General features: G+C 36.1%; 1 protein-coding gene across 1 annotated transcript in view; it reads left to right on the top strand.

The window, feature by feature from the left end:
- The window catches only part of USP8 (ubiquitin specific peptidase 8), a 76222-nt gene that overhangs the window by 46612 nt on the left and 9488 nt on the right, over positions 1-20122 (top strand). The window contains exons 11-13 of the mRNA XM_023255371.2: positions 14606-15190; positions 17799-17885; positions 19788-19865. Coding sequence (XP_023111139.1) covers positions 14606-15190; positions 17799-17885; positions 19788-19865 — 750 coding nt within the window. The remainder of the gene's footprint in view (positions 1-14605; positions 15191-17798; positions 17886-19787; positions 19866-20122) is intronic.

Genomic DNA, 20122 nt, shown 5'->3' with positions numbered 1-20122 from the left:
TGTTCTTCATTCATCTGTTGATGAATACAAGTTGTTTCTATATCTTAGCTTTGTAAATACTGTAATTAACTAGGGTTCATATATCTTTCTGAATTAGTGTTTTTATTTTCTTCAGATGAATGGAATTATCAAAGGTGGAGTTGCTAGACCATATGGTAGTTCTCTTTTTAATTTTTTGAGAAATTTCCATACTGTTTTCTCTGGTGGCTGCACCAATTTACATTCCCACCAACAGTGCACCAGTGTTCCTTTTCATCTCTAGTTTTGTTCTTTTTTTTTTTTTTTTTTTTTTTTAATGTTTATTTTTGAGGGAGAGAAAGGGAGAGAATGGGGGAGGGGCAGATAGAGAGGGAGACAGAATCCGAAGCAGGTTCCAGGCTCTGAGCTGTCAGCACAGAGCCCAACGCGGGGCTTGAACTCACGAACCATGAGATCATGACCTGAGCCAAAGTCGGATGCTCAACCTGCTGAGCCACCCAGGCGCCCCTCTATTTTTGTTCTTTTTGAGTTTACCCATTCTGACAGGTGTAAAGTGATACCTCATTGTGATTTTAATTTGCATTTCCCTAATGATTAGTAATGTTGAGCATCTTTTCATGGTTTTCTTGGCCATCTGTATGTCTTCTATGGAAAAATGTCTATCAGGTCCTTGGCCCTTTTTTTTTTTTTTTTTTTTTTCCTAATTTTTTTTTTCCTTGGCCCATTTTTAAATCAGATTGTTTTGTTGGGTGTTGAGTTGCATGAGTTCATGTGAGCAGGGGAGGGAGAGAGAGAGAAAGAGAGAATCCCAAGCGGGTTCCACGCTCAACATTGAACAGGGCTCAATCCCACAACCCTGGGATCACAATCTGTGCTGAAATCAAGAGTCAGACACTAAACCAACTGAGCCACCCAGACACCCACATGAGTTCTTTATATATTTTGGATATTAACCCATTATCATATATGTCATTTGCAAATATATAATCTAATTCAGTAGGATGCCTTTTCATTTTGTTGATGGTTTCCTTCACTGTGCAAAGCTTTTTAGTGTGATAAATGAGTCCCATTTGTTTATTTTTGCTTTTGTTGCCCTTGGCTGAGGAGACAGATCCAAAAATATTGCTAGGATCAGTCTCCAATAATTTACTACCTATGTTTTCTTTTAGGAATTTTATGGTTGCAGGTCTTACATCTACATCTTCAATCCATTTTGAGTGTACTTCCTTATTGATAAAGAAAGTGTGGTCCAGTTTCATTCTTTGCATGTAGCCGTTTCAGTCTTACCAACACCATTTATTGAAGAGATTGTCTTTTCCCCATTGTATATTCTTGCCTCCTTTCTTATAGATTAATTGACCATATAAGGGTGGATTTATTTCTAAGTTCTCTATACTGTTCCATTGATCTGTGCAGCTGTTTTTTAATGCCAATACCATATTGCTGATTACTGTAGCTTTGTAGTATATCTTGGAATCTAGAATTGCAACACCTCCAGCTTTGTTCTTCTTTGTCAACATTGCTTTGGCTATTGGGAGTCTTTTGTGGTTCCATACAAATTTCAGGATTTTTTTTGTTCTGTTTCCGTGAAAAATTGTATTGGTAATTTTATAGAGATTGTATTAAATCTGTATGTTGCTTTGGGTAGCATTGATGTTTTAACAATATTAATTCTTCCAATCCATGAGCACAGTACATCTTTCCATTTTTCTCCTCTTCAGTTTCTTTCATCAATGTCTTGAAGTTATGAGAGTATAGGTTTTTCACCTCCTTGATTAAATTTATTCATAAATATTTTATTCTTTCTGATGCGGTTGGAAGTTGGATAGTTTTCTCAATTTCCCTTTGTGATGCTTCATGATTAGTGTGTAGAAACAACAGATTTCTGTATATTGATTTTGTATTCTGCAACTTTATTGAATTCATTTATTCTAATAGGTGTTCTGGTGAAGTCTAGGGTTTTCTACATAGATTGTCATGTGATTATCGATAGAACCAGTTTTACTTCTTCCTTACCAATTTGGATGTGTTCTATTTCTTTTTCTCATCTGATTGCTGTCTATGGCTAGGACTTCCAGTGCTATGTTGAATAAAAGTACCAAGGGTAGATATCCTCATTATTAAAGCAAAATCTTTTAGCGTTTCACCATTGAGTATGATGTTAGGTGTGGGTTTGTTATATACTTTCTTATATGTTGAGAGCTTGTTGAGAGTTTTAGCATAAATGGATGCTGAGTTTGTTGAGAGTTAATAGCATAAATGGATGATGAATTTTGTCAGATGCTTTTTCCACATCTGCTTGAGATGATCATAGGGTTTTTATCCTTCATTTTGTTAATTGATTTGCAGGTATTGAACCATCCCTGTATCCCTGGAATAAATCCCTCTTGGTTGTGGTACAAGATCCTTTTAATGTACTGTTGAATTCAGTTTGTTGATATCTTGTTGAGGATTCTTGCAGCTCACTTCATCAGGGATATTGGTTACTAATTTTCATTTTTGTAGCGTTTTTGCCTGCTGTTGGTATGAGGGTAATGCTGGCCTTGCACAATGAATTTGGAAGCGTTCCTTCCTCTTCAATTTCTTGGAATAGTTTGAGAAAAATAGCTATTAACTCTTCTTTGGTAGAAGTCACATGTGAAACTATCTGTTCTTGGAATTTGGATTGTTGGGAGTTTTTGATTACTGATTCAATTTCATTACTAGTACAGGTGTATATCAGAGATGCTGTTCATTCAAATCCAGGCCACCACAATAAAGTGCATATCACAACAAAGCAAGTCAGTGAATTTTTGGTTTTCCCATTCATATAAAAGATCATTACATAAAGAATGAATGGGTCAACCAGGCAATTAGAGAAGAAATTAAAAAATGTATGGAAACAAATGAAAATGAAAATACAACAATCCAAATGCTTTGGGATGCAGCAAAGGAAGTCCTGAGAGGAAAATACATTGCAATCCAGGCCTGTCTCAAGAAACAAGAAAAATCCCAAATTCAAAATCGAACAGCACACCTAAAGGAAATAGAAGCAGAACAGCAAAGACACCCCAAACCCAGCAGAAGAAGAGAAATAATAAAGATCAGAGCAGAAATAAACAATATAGAATCTAAAAAAAACTGTAGAGCAGATCAATGAAACCAAGAGTTGGTTTTTTGAAAAAATAAACAAAATTGATAAACCTCTAGCCAGGCTTCTCAAAAAGAAAAGGGAGATGACCCAAATAGGTAAGATCATGAATTAAAAAGGAATTATTACAACCAATCCCTCAGAAAGACAAGCAGTTATCAGGGAATACTGTGAAAAACTATATGCAACAAACTGGACAACCTGGAAGAAATGGACAAATTCCTAAACACCCACACACTTCCAAAATTCAAACAGGAAGAAATAGAAAACTTGAACAGACCCATAAGCAGAGAAGAAATTGAATCAGTTATCAAAAATCTCCCAACAAATAAGAGTCCAGGACCAGATGGCTTCCCAGGGGAATTCTACCAGACATTTAAAGCCGAGATAATACCTATCCTTCTCAAGCTATTCCAAAAAATAGAAAGGGAAGGAAAACTTCCAGACTCATTCTATGAAGCCAGCATTACTTTGATTGCTAAACCAGAGACCCAGCAAAAAAGAACTGCAGGCCAATATCCCTGATGAATATGGATGCAAAAATTCCCAATAAGATACTAGCAAATCGAATTCAACAGCATATAAAAAGAATTATTCACCATGATCAAGTGGGATTCATTCCTGGGCTGCAGGGCTGGTTCAACATTCGCAAATCAATCAACGTGATACATCACATTAATAAAAGAAAAGAGCCATATGATCCTGTCAATCGATGCAGAAAAAGCATTTGACAAAATTCAGCATGCTTTCTTAATAAAAACCCTCGAGAAAGTCGGGATAGAAGGAACATACTTAGACATCATAAAAGCCATTTATGAAAGCCCACAGCTAATATCATCCTCAATGGGGAAAAACTGAGAGCTTTCCCCCTGAGATCAGGAACATGACAGGGATGTCCACTCTCACCGCTGTTGTTTAACATAGTGTTGGAAGTGCTAGCATCAGCAATGAGACAACAAAAGGAAAGCAAAGGCATCAAAATTGGCAAAGATGAAGTCAAGCTTTCACTTTTTGCAGATGACATGATATTCTACATGGAAAACCCGAGAGACTCCACCAAAGTCTGCTAGAACTGATGCATGAATTCAGCCAAGTCGCAGGATACAAAATCAATGTACAGAAATCAGTTGCATTCTTATACACTAATAATGAAGCAACAGAAAGACAAATAAAGAAACTGATCCCATTCAAATTGCACCAAGAAGCGTAAAATAACCTAGGAATAAACCTAACCAAAGATGTAAAAGATCTGTATGCTGAAAACTATAGAAAGCTTATGAAGGAAATTGAAGAAGCTATAAAAAGAAATGGAAAAACATTCTGTGCTCATGGGTTAGAAGAATACTGTTAAAATGTCAATACTACCCAAAGCTGTCTACACATTCAATGCAATCCCAATCAAAATCGCACCAGCATTCTCGAAGCTAGAACAAGCAATCCTAAAATTTGTATGGAACCACAAAAGGCCCTGAATAGCCAAAGTAATTTTGAAGAAGACGACCAAAGCAGGAGGCATCACAATCCCAGACTTAGCCTCTACTACAAAGCTGTAATCATCAAGACAGCATGGTATTGGCACAAAAACAGGCACATAGACCAATGGAATAGAATAGAAACCCCAGAACTAGACCCACAGAAGGATGGCCAACTAATCTTTGACAAAGCAGGAAAGAACATTCAATGGAAAAAAGACAGTCTCTTTAACAAATGGTGCTGGGAGAACTGGACAGCAACATGCAGAAGGATGAAACTAGACCACTTTCTTACACCACTCACAAAAATAAACTCAAAATGGATAAAGGACCTGAATGTGAGACAGGAAACCATCAAAACCTTAGAGGAGAAAGCAGGAAAAAACCTCTCTGACCTCAGTCGCAGCAATTTCTTATTTGACACATCCTCAAAGGCAAGGGAATTAAAACCAAAAAGGAACTCTTGGGACCTCATGAAGATAAAAAGCTTCTGTACTGCAAAGGAAACAGTCAACAGAACTAAAAGGCAACCAACGGAATGGGAAAAGATATTTGCAAATGACATATTGGACAAAGGGCTAGTATCCAAAATCTGTAAAGAGCTCACCAAACTCCACACCCGAAAAACAAGTAATCCAAGTGAAGAAATGGGCAGAAAACATGAAGAGACACTTCTCTAAAGAAGACATCCACATGGCCAACAGACACATGAAAAGATGCTCAACGTTGCTCCTTATCAGGGAAATACAAATTAAAACCACCCTCAGATATCACCTCACGCCAGTCAGAGTGGCCAAAATGAACAAATCAAGAGACTATAGATGCTGGCGAGGATGTGGAGAAATGGGAACCCTCTTGCACTGTTGGTGGGAATGCAAACTGGTGCAGCCGCTCTGGAAAACAGTGTGGAGGTTCCTCAAAAAATTAAAAATAGATCTACCCTACGACCCAGCAGTAGCACTGCTAGGAATTTACCCAAGGGATATAGGAGTGCTGATATATAGGGCACTTGTACCGCAATGTTTATAGCAGCACTTTCAGCAATAGCCGAATTATGGAAAGAACCTAAATGTCCATCAACTGATGAATGGATAAAGAAATTGTGGTTTGTATACACAACGGAATACTACGTGGCAATGAGAAAGAATGAAATATGGCCTTTAGTAGCAACGTGGATGGAACTGGAGAGTGTTATGCTAGTGAAATAAGTCATACAGAGAAAGACAGATAATCATGTTTTCACTCTATGTGGATCCTGAGAAACTTAACAGAAGACCATGGGGGATGGAAAGGAAAAAAATAAAATAAAAAAAGGTTAGAGAGGGTGGGAGCCAAAACATAAGAGACTCTTAAAAACAGAACAAAGTGAGGGTTGATGGGGGGTGGCAGGGAGGGGAGTGGGTGGTGGGTATTGAGGAGGGTACCTGTTGGGATGAGCACTGGGTATTGTATGGAAACCAGTTTGGCAATAAATTTCATATTTTAAAAAAAGATCATTAGATTATACTGTAGTCTACTAAGTGTGCAGTAGCATTAAGACTGAAAAAAACCATGTACACATCTTAATTAAAAAATTTTACTGCTAAAATATGCTAACCATCATTTGAAATTACAGGAAGATGTAATCTTTTTGCTGGTGGAGGGTCTTGCCTCACTGTTGATGGCTACTGACTATTGATAATGGGTGGTTGCTAAAGTTTGGGGTAGCTCTGACAATTTCTTAAAATAAGACGAGAATGAAGTTTGCCATATCATTTAACTCTTTCTTTCACAAATGATTGCTTTGTAGTATGTGATGCTGTTTAATAGCATTTTTCCCACCATAAAACTTCTTGCAAAATTTGGGTTAGTTTTCTCAAACCCTGCTGCTGCTTTATCAACTAAGTTTGTTATATTCTAAATTCTTTGTTGTCATTTCAGCAATCTTCACATCATCTTCAGTAGATTCCATTTTAAGGAACCACATTCTTTACTCATCCGAAAGAAGCAACTCTTCATCCATTCAAATTTTTTCATGAGATAGCCGCAATTTAGTCACATCTTCAGGCTCACTTGTAATTCTAGTTCTCTTGCTGTTTCCACCACATTTGCAATTAGTTTCACCACTTAAGTCTTAAAATCTTCAAAGTCATCCATGAGGGCTGAGATCAACTTCTTCCAAACTCCTGTTAAATGTTGAAATTTTGACATCCTTCCACAAATCACTAATGTTCTTAATTTCATGTAGAATGGTGTATCCTTGCCAAGAGGTTTTCAATGACCTTCCTAGTTAGTAGGAATCACTATCTATGCTGCTCTAGCCTCACAAAGTGAATTTCTTTAGTAAGACTTGAAAGTTACCATGACTTCTTGATCTCTGGGCTGCAGAATGGAATGTTAACAGGCATGAAAACATTAATCTTTTTATACGTTCAGTCAAAACTCTGTTTACCAGGTACATTGTCAGTGAGCAGTAATATTTTAGAAGGAGTCTTTTTTCTGAATAGTAGGCCTCAATGTGTGCTTAAAATATTCAGTAAGTCATGTTGTAAACAGGTGTGCTATCATCCAGACTTTGTTGTTCCATCGATAGAGCACAGGCAGATTAGATTTAGCATAATTCTTAAGGGTCGTAGGATTTTCAGAACAGTCAATAAGCATTGGCTTCAGCTGAAAGTCACCAGCTGTATTAGCCCTTAATAAGAGAGTCAGCCTATCTTCTGAAGCCTTGAAGCCGGGCATTGACTTCTCCTCTCTAGCTTTGAAAGTCCTAGATGGCATCTTGTCCAGTAGAAGGTTGTTCCATCTATATTAATATCTTAGCTAATTTTTCTAGATAACTTGCTGAAGCTTCTACCTTAGCACCTGCTGCCTTCACCTTGAACTTTTATGTTATGGAGACAGCTTCTTTCCTTAAATCTCATGACCCAACCTTTGCCAATATCAATTTTTTTTTCCTGCAGCTTCCTCACCTCTCGTAGCCGTCATAGTGTTGAAGAGAATTAGGGCCTTGCTCTGAATTAGGCTTTGCTTATAGGAGTGTTGTGGTTGATTTGGTCTTAGGCTTTGCTTATAGGAGTGTTGTGGTTGATATGGTCTTCTGCCCAGACCACCAAACAACAGTAAGGCTGTTTCACATTCTTATTATTTGTACATTCACTGAACTAACACTTCAAAATTTTTTGAAGAGTTCCTTTGCATTTTCAACTTGGCTTTTTGATGTAAGGCCTAGCTTTTGGCCTAACTCAGCTTTTGATATGCCTTCCTCATTAAGCTTAATTGTGTATAGCTTTTGATTTAAAGTGATAGAAACATGACTCTTCCTTTCACTTGAACATGTAAGAGGCCATTGCAGGGTTATTTATTCATTGATCTAATTTTGGTATTGTGTCTTGGGGAAAAGGAGAGGGAGAGAGATGGGGGAACAGTTGGTCCATAGAGCAGTCAGAACATCCACAACATTTACTAAGTTACATAGGTGTGGTTCGTGGCACCAGAAAACAATTAAAATAGTAACATCAAAGGTCAGTGGTCACAAATCACCATAATAAATATCATAATAATAAAAAGTTTGTGAAGTATTATAACAATTACCTAAATGTGACACAGAGACATGAAATGAGCAGATGCTGTTGGAGGAATGGCACTAATAGCCTTGTTTGATTCACAGTTGCCAAAAACCTTTAATGTTTAAAAAACACAGTATCTGTGAAGTGAAATAAAGTGAAGTGCAGTAAAACAAGTTATGCCTGTAATCAGTCTGTTCACATTTTCTGTTCTCCTGAGTGAGTCTTAGAAGATTGGATGCTTCAAGGAATTTATCCTTTTTTCCTAGGTTGCCCAATTTGTTGGCATATAAGCTTTCATAATCTTTTTTTTAAGTTTATTTATTTTGAGAGTGAGAGAGAGAAAACAACATGGGCAGGGGGAGGGGCAGAGAGAAAGTGAGAGAGAGAATTCCAAGCAGGCTCCTTGCTGCCAACACACGGAACCCAACATATGGGGCTTGATCTCATGAACTGCGAGATCACGACCTGAGCTGAAATCAAAGAGTTGGATGCTTAACCAGCTAAGCCATGCAGACTCTCCATAATTTTCCATAATCTTCTGTAATCTTTTGTATTTCTGTGGGGTCAAGTTGTTATTTCCTCTCCTTCATTTCTGATTTTGTTTATTTGAGTCCATTCTTGTTTTCTTGATGAGTCTGACTAAAGGTTTATCAGTTTTATTCGTATCTTCAAAAAACCTGCTCTTGATTTCATTGATCTTTTCTATTATTCTTTTACTATTTCATTTATTTCTGATCTGTTTCCTTCCTTCTGCTGGTTTTGAGCTTTGTTCTAGCTTATTTAGGTGTAAGGTTAGATGTTTTTTTATTTGAGATTTTTCTTGTTTTTTGATGTGGACCTATATCACTATAAACTTCCCTCTTGGAACTGTTTTTGCTGCATCCCAAAGATTTTGGACCATTGTGTTTTCATGTTCATTTGTTTCCATTTATTTTTTAATTTCCTCTTTGATTTCCTGGTTGATCGATTTGTTGTTTAGTTGCTCTATGTTTGTGTTCTTTCCAGATTTTTTTCTTGTAAATTGATTTCTGGTTTCATACTGTTACAGTTGGAAAAGATGCTTGATATAATTTCAGTCTTCCTAAATGTATTAAGACTTGTTTTGTGGCCTAACATGTGATCTGTCCTGGAGAAGATTTCGTGTACACTTGAAAAGAATATGTATTCTGTTGTTTTGAAATGGAATGTACTGTCTATGCCTGTTAGATCAATGTGATCTAATGTGTCCTTCAAAGCTACTATTTCCCTTGTTTATTTTCTGTCTGGATAATCTATCCATTCATGTAAGTATGGTTCAAGCCCCCTACTATCATTGTATTATGATCAATTTCTTCCTTTATGTCTTGTTAATATTTGCTCTACGTATTCAGGATGGGTGAATAATATAATATAAATATATATGATATAAATAAAGATAAATAAAATAAATAGGATGGGTGCATAGATATTTATAATTGTATCCTCTCATTAGGTTGATCCCTTTATCATCATATAATGCCCTTCCTTGTCTCTGTCTTTGTTTTAAAGTCTATTTTGTCTGATAAAACTATTGCTATCCCAGCTTTTTTCTTTTTATCCCTTCACTTTTTTTTTTTTTCCCTATCCCTTCACTTTTCGTCTGTATTTGTCTTTAGGTCTAAAGTCTCTTGTAGGGAGCATATAGATGATTCTTATTTATTTATTTTTATTCATTCTGGCACACTGTGTATTTGATTGGAGCACTTAGTGCATTCATATTCAAAGTAATTATTGATAGGTATGTGCTTCTTGCCATTTTACGTTTTTCTGATAGTTTATGTAGCTCTTTTGTGTTTCTTTGTTCTCCTTTTGCTATCTTCCCTTGTTATTTGATGACTTTCTCTAACGTTTGTTTGGATTCCTTTCTCTATTTTTTGTGTATCTAGTACAATTTTTTGGGTTCATATATAACACCTTAAATATATAGCAGTCACACACATTTTATATTTCTGACACATTTTCCATTTTTATTTTTATATTTCTCCAACAATTGTAAACATACTTGAATTTACTACTTCCATCTTAATCTTCATAGTAGTTTTAGAATTGGTTGATCCCCTACCTTTACTATATTTGCTTTTACCAGTAAGATTTTTTTCTTGTAAAATTTTACTTCTAGTTATGGCCTTTTCTTTTCCAGTTAATGAAGTCCCTTTAACCTTCTATGTAAGCCTACTTTAGTGACAATGAACTCCTTTAACTTTTATCTGGGAAACTCTTTATCTCTCCTTTAATTCTGAATGATAACCTTAGTAGGTAGAGTATTATTGGTTGTAGGCTTTTCCTTTCAGCAATTTGAATATATCGTGCAATTTGAATGTATTCAATTCAGCAATTTGAATATATCCCTTCTGGCCTTCAGTTTCTGCTGAAAGATCAGCTGATAGCCTTATAGGGTTTCCCTTATAGGTGACTTTTTGCTTCTTTAAAAATTCCCTTTATCTTTAACCTTTGACATGTTAATTATTATGTTTTGGTGCACACCTCTTTGTTTCATCTTGTTTTGGGTTCTCTGCTTCCTGGACCTGGATTGTCTGTTTTCTTCTCTAGGTTAAGAAAGTATTGGGAGAGGGGAAAGTGGGTGATGGGCATTGAGGAAGGGCATCTGTTGGGATGAGCACTGGGTGTTGTATGGAAAACAATTTGACAATAAATTATATTTAATGTAAAAAAATAAAAATTAAAAAAAAATTTTTTTAAAGTATTGTTATATTTTTTCAAATAAGTTTTCTTCGCCTTCTCCTTCTGGTATCCCCATAATGCAAATATTAGTACACTTGATGTTGTCGCAGTCATACCTTAAACTACCCTTTTTTGTTTAAAATATTTTTCTGTTGTTCAACTTGATTTCTACTACTCTGTCTTCCAGATCACTCATCTGTTCTTTTGTATCTTTTAATCTGCTGTTATTCCTTCTAGTATATTTTTCATTTATTTTATTCTTCAGCTCTGAGTTGTTCTTTCTTATATTTTCGACCTCTTTATTAAAGTTCTTGTATGTTCATCCATTCTTCCAAGTTTAGTGAACATCATTATGACCATTACTTTGAACTCTTTATCAGATAGATTGCTTATCTCTGGTTCTTTTAATGAAGTTTCATTTTGCTCTTTTGAACATTTACCTCTGCCTCCTCATTTTGTTTGACTCTCTGTGTTTCTGTGTATTCTGATGCATCTTCCAGTTTTGAAAGAGTGGCCTTATGTAGAAGGTACCCTGTGGGGCCAAGATGCACAGTCTCCTCTGGGTCATCAGAAGCAGGCACTTCAGGGGTATCTCCTATGGGCTGTGTGTGCCCTGGTGTGAATGGCTCAGAGGCCTGATCACAATTGTTTAGAACTAACACCTTCCCCATCCCCAGCAGAACTTCTTGGGGGAGTGGGGGACTGCTGTCGTGGCTTAGGCTGCCCACCAGGTGTGGCTGAGCCTGAACTGCCTTGGAATTGTACCTGGCAAAGTATGTGTATTGGGCGGGGCTGATCCATAGGAGATCACCAGGTGGGGTGAATGGTGGCACATGGAGAGTATCAGAAGTGGTGCCTACCAGCATTTCTATTCCTGGAGAAAGTCCCTATAGATCCCTGCCCCTCCTGCACATACCCTAAAATTAGTTAATAAGTTTTCTTCACATATGGCCCCGGTGCTTTTCAAACTGTCACCTCTCTGTTGGGTCTGAAAACAAGTGAATTTGTGGCTGGCCCTTTAAGAGCAGAGTCTCTGTGTCCTGTAGCTCTCTGGCTCTCCTGGAGATAAGCCCAATTGATTTTCATAGCCAGACATTGTGGGGGCTCATCCTTCCTATACAGGCCCCTTGGGTAAGGGTGCCTAATGTGGGACTTAAACCCCTCGATCCTCAGGGAGGACCTCTACATTTGTGATTATTCCTGCCATTTGTATATTGCTGCACAATGTATGTGGCTACTGGCTAGACTGTGTCTCTGCCCCTCCTACCTCTCTGAATGTGGCTTTTTATTTATATTTTTAGTTGTGAAAGAGCTGTTTCACTAGTATTCAGGTCATTCTCAGAGAGTTTGTCTATATTTAGTTGTAATTTGGTGTGTCTGTGGAAGGAGGTGAGCTCAAGATCTTTCTACTCCACCATCTTGATCTCCTCTGCAGCAGGCATGTTTTAACAATAGTTACTTAAATGATTTTAAATAACCAGTGTATTACAATAAAAATGCAGCTTTTTTCTCTACATTTTACTCAAAGGAAGGTAAACTAATTCTCCCTTATTGTTTTTCCAAAAGATTTTTTATAGCATTTATTTTTATTTTTTTCGTATATATTTCAAGTGTTTCATATTTGAAATGGATGTCATTTGATTTGTACAATAGGCTATGAATAGAAAACTTAATCTTTTTTTATATCAAATGAGATGGTTTATTCATTTTTTTTTAAAGGTCTTCTACTTTTAATATTTTGGACTAAATCTTAAGACTGAACAGTATGTGATTAATTTTTCTTAACATAAATTTAAGAAATTGAAAAAGTGTATGTTATTGTACTTCCTTTAAACTTAATCAACATGTTATTTGAACCATAATCCTTTTGTGACTGAGATATGTGCGATTTGTCTAACATATTCTGAGGATTTTCTATGTGAAAGACAACATGAAGGTTTACAGATATGATTAAGCTGTGAATTCTGTTTGTTGTTTAGAAGGAGAAAGTTGTACAAAATTAGACAAAGTATAAGGCAGAATATAATTGCTCACCAGAGCACAGAGCAAGGAGAGAAATTTTGACAGGGTATCAGAGAGATCTTCATAGAGAGGCAGTATTTTTATCTGGGCTATGAGTTCAATAGGATTTGAGGATGAAAGAGACAAGTAGATTTTGTGACTAAAGGAACAAAGCATGGTCTGGAACCAGTGAGTAGTTTTGACGTGCTTGGACACAGCTCTCTGTTGGAGACAGGCAAATGTGAGAGTAGATAAGATTGGAAAGATGGGCAAGAGTCATCAAGAGATACTTGGATCAAATTGGAATTTTATCCTGTAGGCACAAGGAAAATCGAAGAATTTTAAAGGTGAAAGTAACATGATCATAGTTATGGTTTTAAAATTAGGGGGGAAATGGATCAAGTTGTTAAAATGTAGATGGAAACTTATTTTGGTTCCTTTCCATGGAACTTTGATTATCCTTATCCTTGTAGTGGTTCTTCACACTTCATTCTCAAATGTAGAAAAAAGACCATCGATTTTTAAAGTAAAGAGGTAAAAAGAGAAGTGAGGAGCAAAGGTATGATTTTTTCTTCACTAAAATCTTCCTATGGTATTATTTTCTAGTTGCAAAACATATAATTCATTTTGTAAGAATACCATGCAAGTTGTTATTGGCAGATATTCTTATTAGTTGTTATACTTGTTTCAGTAAATTTTACTCTTAAAAGAAATGATGTTAGGGTCATTTCTAACAATTTTGTAGAATTAATATGCTATTAAATTGAGGTAATAAACATTTAACACACTAATTCAGGAATTTAGATAGTTTATTAAACTCAATTTGTATTTAGTAACTTAACTGTTGTGAAAACTGTTACGGAATATTTTATTCATTCCTTCAACAGCATATTTATTTACTGTCTATCAGGCACAGTCTTTACCCTCCTGGAGCTTATATCTTAGGAGGGAAGAAAGATTTTAAACAAGTTCCACTAATTGGAAACAGTGTAGAGGATGGGGCGCCTGGGTGGCTTGTCGGTTAAGCATCCGACTTCGGCTCAGGTCATGATCTCACAGTCTGTGGGTTCGAGCCCCGCATCAGGCTCTGTGCTGACAGCTCAGAGCCTGGAGCCTGCTTCCGATTCTGTGTCTCCCTCTCTCTCTGGCCCTCCTCTGCCCATGTTCTGTCTCTCTCTGTCGCAAAAATAAATAAAAACATTAAAAAAAAATTAAAAAAAAAAAAGGAAACAGTGTAGAGGAGATGTTGGCATGGACTTGGTTGGTGCTGATGGAGAGGGACAGAGGAAGAAAATCATCAGACTGCATAAGGGCAGGGGAGGACATATAGAACTCAGCTTTCTGGTTTGAGCTATGTTTGGATAGTGGTTACATCCATGAGATAAGGACAGTGTTAGTAGGGGGAATAGCATGTATTCAGTTTTGGCCATACTTGGTTTGTGGTGTATATGTGAGACGCTGACATGGAGATACTGAATAGGCAATTGGTTATGTGGAAATGGAACTTGAGGTATGTTTTAGGTGAACTCTTCCATTTCCATTTACAGAACATATACAGAATATCATGGTGTATTGAAAGTATGGAGTCAAGTAGGAAGTAAGCGCCAAGTGCCTTTTGAGAAATCTTGACATAGGGTAATGTTATCAATAGATGTTCTGGTAAATGTTGTCTCCACAAAGGTGATGGTTCTTTTATAACAACTTGCTTTCAAAAACTGAGGTTACATTCCTGGATTTTGGCAAAAATATTCTTGGCTCTGTTTTTGTTAATATAGGTTGATCGTACTAAAAAACCAGCAGTCAAATTGCCTGAAGATCATAGAATAAAATCTGAAAATAAAGATCACGAGCAACAGTCTTCTCAGGATGGAAAACTTGTTCCTGATCGCTCCACAAAGCCAGTATTTCCCCCTCCAACTGCCATGTTAACAGATGAAGAAAAAGCTCGTATTCATGCAGAAACTGCTCTTCTAATGGAGAAAAACAAACAAGAAAAAGAACTTCGAGAAAAGCAGCAAGAAGAACAGAAAGAGAAACTGAGGAGAGAAGAACAAGAACAAAAAGTCAGAAAGAAACAAGAAACTGAAGAAAGTGAAATCACCGAGAAACAACAAAAAGCAAAAGAAGAAATGGAAAGGAGAGAAAGTGAACAGGCCAAGAAAGAAGATAAGGAAACCTCAGCAAAGAGGGGCAAAGAAATAACAGGAATAAAAAGACAAAGTAAAAGTGAACATGAAACTACTGATGCTAAGAAATCTGCAGAAGATAGGGGTAAAAGGTGTCCCACCCCAGAACTGCAGAAAAAGTCAGTGGGAGATGGACCCCATGCCTCTGTGGCAGGAGATTCAAATTCAGGCAAGGTAAGCAGAAACAAACAGTACAAATTGCCAAGTAAGGGAAATAAAATGTTATATGTAAGAAGATGATACCACTAGCATTCTATAGATAAGGGCAGACCTTTTAAGTAATTTTCTAGTGGGTGATAGATTTATACTGATCTATCTACATTTACTCACCTACTCTTTTGGTTGGCTGGAAATGGAATTGCTTTTTTTGTCTATGAAATGCAATATGTGTTAGCAATTGAGATAACTAACTACATACGTCATTTTTATATGTGATATATGATCATCAGAAGACTAGAATGAAATATAATCTTCCTCTCAGTATAGAGGAGTTAGGTGCCAAATATGTATATGGTAGAGTTTGTATTTGTTTCATATATGTCCAAAATCAGTAACATCTAAATGGCCCAACATTTATCTTTGTGTATAAAGATTTTTTTGGTTACATCTTTGTCCTTTTGTTTATTGCTTCATCTAATCAGTAATATTGGCAATAATCCCATTAATGTTGCTTTTTTTTCTGCCCTTGGCTATTCCCCAAAATTGATTCCCATAATTTTGAGGAAAATTTTTTGTTGTTATTCTTTTTTAACCTAATAATATCATATGTGCTTTTTATTTTTTTCCTCTATTATACAATTAACAATGCCTTTCCCTTTTGAACAATAAGTTTTTATAATAGCAGGAACAGTTATAGTCCTTTTTATATGCACGTAAATAGAAATAACGTTCTTGGTAGTGTAGAAAATGACTTTGGATGGAAGACAAAATACTATATCTTTACAGAATGTCTACCTTTATGACTTTTGAAGCAGCAGTTCAGGCATATGGCAAAAATAACAATTTATATTAATGGCACACTTATTCAAGGAACACTTAATCTAGTAACCTTAACTACCAAAAATACAACTCTCATATAAAAACCTTCTAAACACCTAAAGTTAGGGAAATGAAGCTCATGTACTAAAACGTTCTCACTTTATTTATGGGAGACTCACAATTGTTGAGCTCTTCCAATTTTAATATTATTCATTAAATATTACTCAGTAGTAGTTCCTATACGCCAAGGATTTTTCATACGTTATCTTATCCTTCTAATGATAAGCCCATGAGATATTTAATTTACAAATAAAATTGAAACTTGGAGGTTAAATAATTTGTCTAAGGGTCCATATTCAGTCAGATTCCAAAGCTACTTCCTTTCTGTCTTGCTTCACTTAGAGATAGGCAGTCATAAAGAACTGAAAGCATTCATATTTCTGGGGTCATTTACTATATAGGTGCCAAATAGCCCTGCAAATCTAAGTAGCCCCAAGAATATCACATTAGTTTTTGACATTTCCTGTGATATATAACACATTGAAAACAAGATTGTATTTATTATATGGTCCTTTTAAAAGTACGTAACATATATAATTTATTCTAAATAAATTTTATTAAATTATCACAAAGATTTAGAAGTTTTTACTTTACTGTAATTTTTAAATGAACTATAAAATTAAAGTGAAAAAATTTTACGTTTATTTATTTTTGAGAGAGAGAGAGAGCAGGGGAGGGGCAGAGAGGTGGCAGGGGAAGAGAGAGGATCCCAAGGATCCACTGACAGTGCAGAGCCTGACGTGGGGCTCAAACTCAAACCGTGAGATCATGTACTGAGCTGAAATCAAGAGTCAGAAGCTTAACCAACTTAGCCACCCAGGTGTACCAAAGTGAATTTTAAGGAACTCATGATAGGTTCCAAGAGGATATAAAATAGGTTTTGTACTTTTGAGTATTGTGTATGAAACTCCTGTTATCTCTTCATTCTCTTCAGGGTGTTCATTTTGGGAGAACATGACTACTTTGAAGGTAACATCATATGAGATTAAAATAAAAGGATAGTGTTCAAAAGAGGCTATGGTGACTATACACTGATGACCAGCATCATGTATTAGGAATCAGTGCTTGCTTCCCAATCCACTGTGATTTGCAGCCCACACCCATTGATTCATCAGTTTCTTTTCTTCTTTACCGTTAGTGTCAGGAAATTCCACATGGGCTCTATCACCTTTAATTAAAAATATCTATACTTTGAGGGGCACCTGGGTGGCTCAGTCGGTTAAGAGACCAACTTTGACTCAGGTCATGATCTCATGGTTCGTGGGTTTGAGCCCCGTGTCAGGCTCTGTGCTGACAGCCCAGATCCTGGAGCTGCTTTGGATTCTGTGTCTCCCTCTCTCTCTGCCTCTCCCCTGGTTGTGCTCAGTTTCTCTTTCTCTCAAAAATAAGTAAACGTTAAAAAATCTATATATATATAAAAATATCTATACTTTGACAATAAAATTGAATAAACTTTGGGCGCCTGGGTAGCTCAGTCAATTAAGTGTCTGATTCTTGATTTCAGCTCAGGTCTTGATCTCAGGGTTGTGAGTTCAGGCCCCGCAGTGGGCTCTGTGTTGGGTGTGGATTCTACTCTTAAAAAAAATTTTTTTTTCTAAGAAACTTTCAGAAGTGTCATTTTTTTTCTTCTTTTATATTTCAGTCGGATGGATTTACTTGTATTAGCTAGTGGTTGATGGGTAAGTTTTTATGGGAGGAAAGTTAAAGTTTTCTTTCACTTCTAAAATTTTAATAATTTTTACAGCCTGTTAAGATTAAAGGACAACCAGAAAGTGGAATTCTAAAGACTGGAACTTTTAGAGAGAATACAGAAGATACTGAAAGAAACAAAGTGAGTAGTAGTTCATTGGGTGGGGGGAAAACATGGATTATAACCACATGGTTGTCTTTACCATATTGTCATCCTCCATCTTAAGATCTACTTTCTGAGGAAATCTTTGCTATCTTTTATAGCTGTTTTTTGTTTATTTTTACATATTGATCCATTTATATACTAAAGGGAATGAATAGATGTGGGGCACCTGGGTGGCTTAGTCGGTTAAGCGTCTGACTCTGTTTCGGCTCAGGTCATGATCTAATGGTTTCATGAGTTTGAGTTCTGCATTGGGCTCTGTGCTAACAGTGTGGAGCCTGGTTGATATTTTCTCTCTTTCTCTTTCTCTCTCTCTCTCTCTCTCTCTCTCTCTCTCTCTCTCTCTCTCTCTCTCTTTTTCTTTCTTTCTCTACTCCTCCCCCGGTCATGCTGTCTCTGTTTCTCCCAAAATAAATAAATAAAACTTAAAAGATTATTTTTTAATTTTAAAAAAAGGGAATAGATGTTTGTCTTCCTATTTAAAGTACAACAGTGTATTCTCATTTTATGAAATTAGAAAATAAATTAGAAAATACCTAGGCCTTACTACATGATCCAGCAATTCTACTTCTAGGTATATACCCACAAGAATTGAAAGCAGGACCTTACACACCTATGTTCATAGCAGTATTATTCACATAGCCAACTAGCCAAGAAATGTAAGCAACCCAAATATCCATTGACAGATGAATGTATAAACAAATGTGATATATACATACAATGGTGTATTATTTAGCCTTTTTAAAAAGGAAGGGAATTCTGACACATGCTACAACGGGGATGAATCTTCAGGACATTTTGCAAGTGAAATAAGCCAGTCACAAAGAGACAAATACTGTATGATTCCATTTATATAAGGTGGTTGCCAAGTAGATGGAAGTGAGTTGTTTAAATGGGTGCAGAGTTTTGAGTTTTGCAAGATGAAGAAAGTTCTTGAAATTGGTTCCACAACACCGAGAATATACTTAATGCCACTAACCTATACACTTAAAAATGGTTAAAATGACAAATCTTATTTTGTGTTACTTTATCACAATTTTTGAAATATTTAGGTCTTATATAAGACACCTTTGCTTTTGTTTTTATTTAAGAGTTTTATTGAGGTAATATTTGCATACCATAAAATTCACGCATTTTTAGTCTACAGCTTAGTGGTTTCAGTTCAAAGGTGTGAAGCAAGTATTTACTCAATCCATTTTAGAACATTTTCATCATACCAGAAAGATCTCAGTGCCCAATTATAGTCACTCTCTGTCCTTACCCTAAAGCCACAAGCAACCATGATCTACTCTGTCTTCATAGTTAGGTCTCTTCTAGACATACCAGATAAATGGAATCGTGGGTGTGTGTGTGTGTACATACATATGGTCTCTTGCATTTGGCTTTTAACTAGTATAATTTTTTGAGATTCATCCATGTATCTGTAGTTTATTCCTTTGTATTTACTGAATAGGATTCCCTCATGTGGGTATACTACATTTTATTTATTCACCAGTTAATGGATATTTGGATTGCTTCTGCTTCTTTTGGGCTATTATGAATAATGTTGTTGTGAGCATTTGTACATAAGTCTTTGTGTGCAGATATGTTTCATTTCTTTTGGCTTGATACCTAGCAGTGGAAATGTCTTTGTGTTTTTTGTTTTTTGTTTTTTAAAGAAACTTTAAAAACCATCATCATTATAGGCTTGTGCATATACACATTCCTCTTCCCCTTGCTGTGGCAGTATTTGGACTTTGAGACAACATACAGAGTTATTCATTTTTAAACTTCATTTAAAAAATATTAAGGGCAGCCAACACAGGTTTTTTGGGTTTTTGATACAAGTAGCTTAAGTTTGTGTATGGCAAAATTTAATTGATTTTTTTTTTTTTAAACCAGGCTCGAGAACCTTTGACAAGAGCACGAAGTGAAGAAATGGGGAGGATCGTACCAGGACTGCCTTCAGGCTGGGCCAAGGTAAAACTCAAAATTAGCACATAAATAAATAACATGGTCATGTGTTCTTTTTTTTTAAGCTTTTTTTGTTTATTCTATGTCTTCTCTAATGCAGAGTCAATTCTGTTTCTTCATGGTGGAGGACATAGCCCATTCCCCTAATTATAGCAGGATTGGATTTCTCAGTATAACCAATCTGAGATGCTGGCTACCATATATGAACATTTCTGGCCTTTGTCATTTAGAAGCAGTGTATTATTCTAATACCTAAAGTTCTT

Source organism: Felis catus, chromosome B3 (genome assembly GCF_018350175.1).
Source record: "Felis catus isolate Fca126 chromosome B3, F.catus_Fca126_mat1.0, whole genome shotgun sequence".
Taxonomy (NCBI): Eukaryota; Metazoa; Chordata; class Mammalia; order Carnivora; family Felidae; genus Felis; species Felis catus.
The sequence above is the reverse complement of the archived record's forward strand: the minus strand, read 5'-3'. Positions and strand labels throughout refer to the sequence as shown.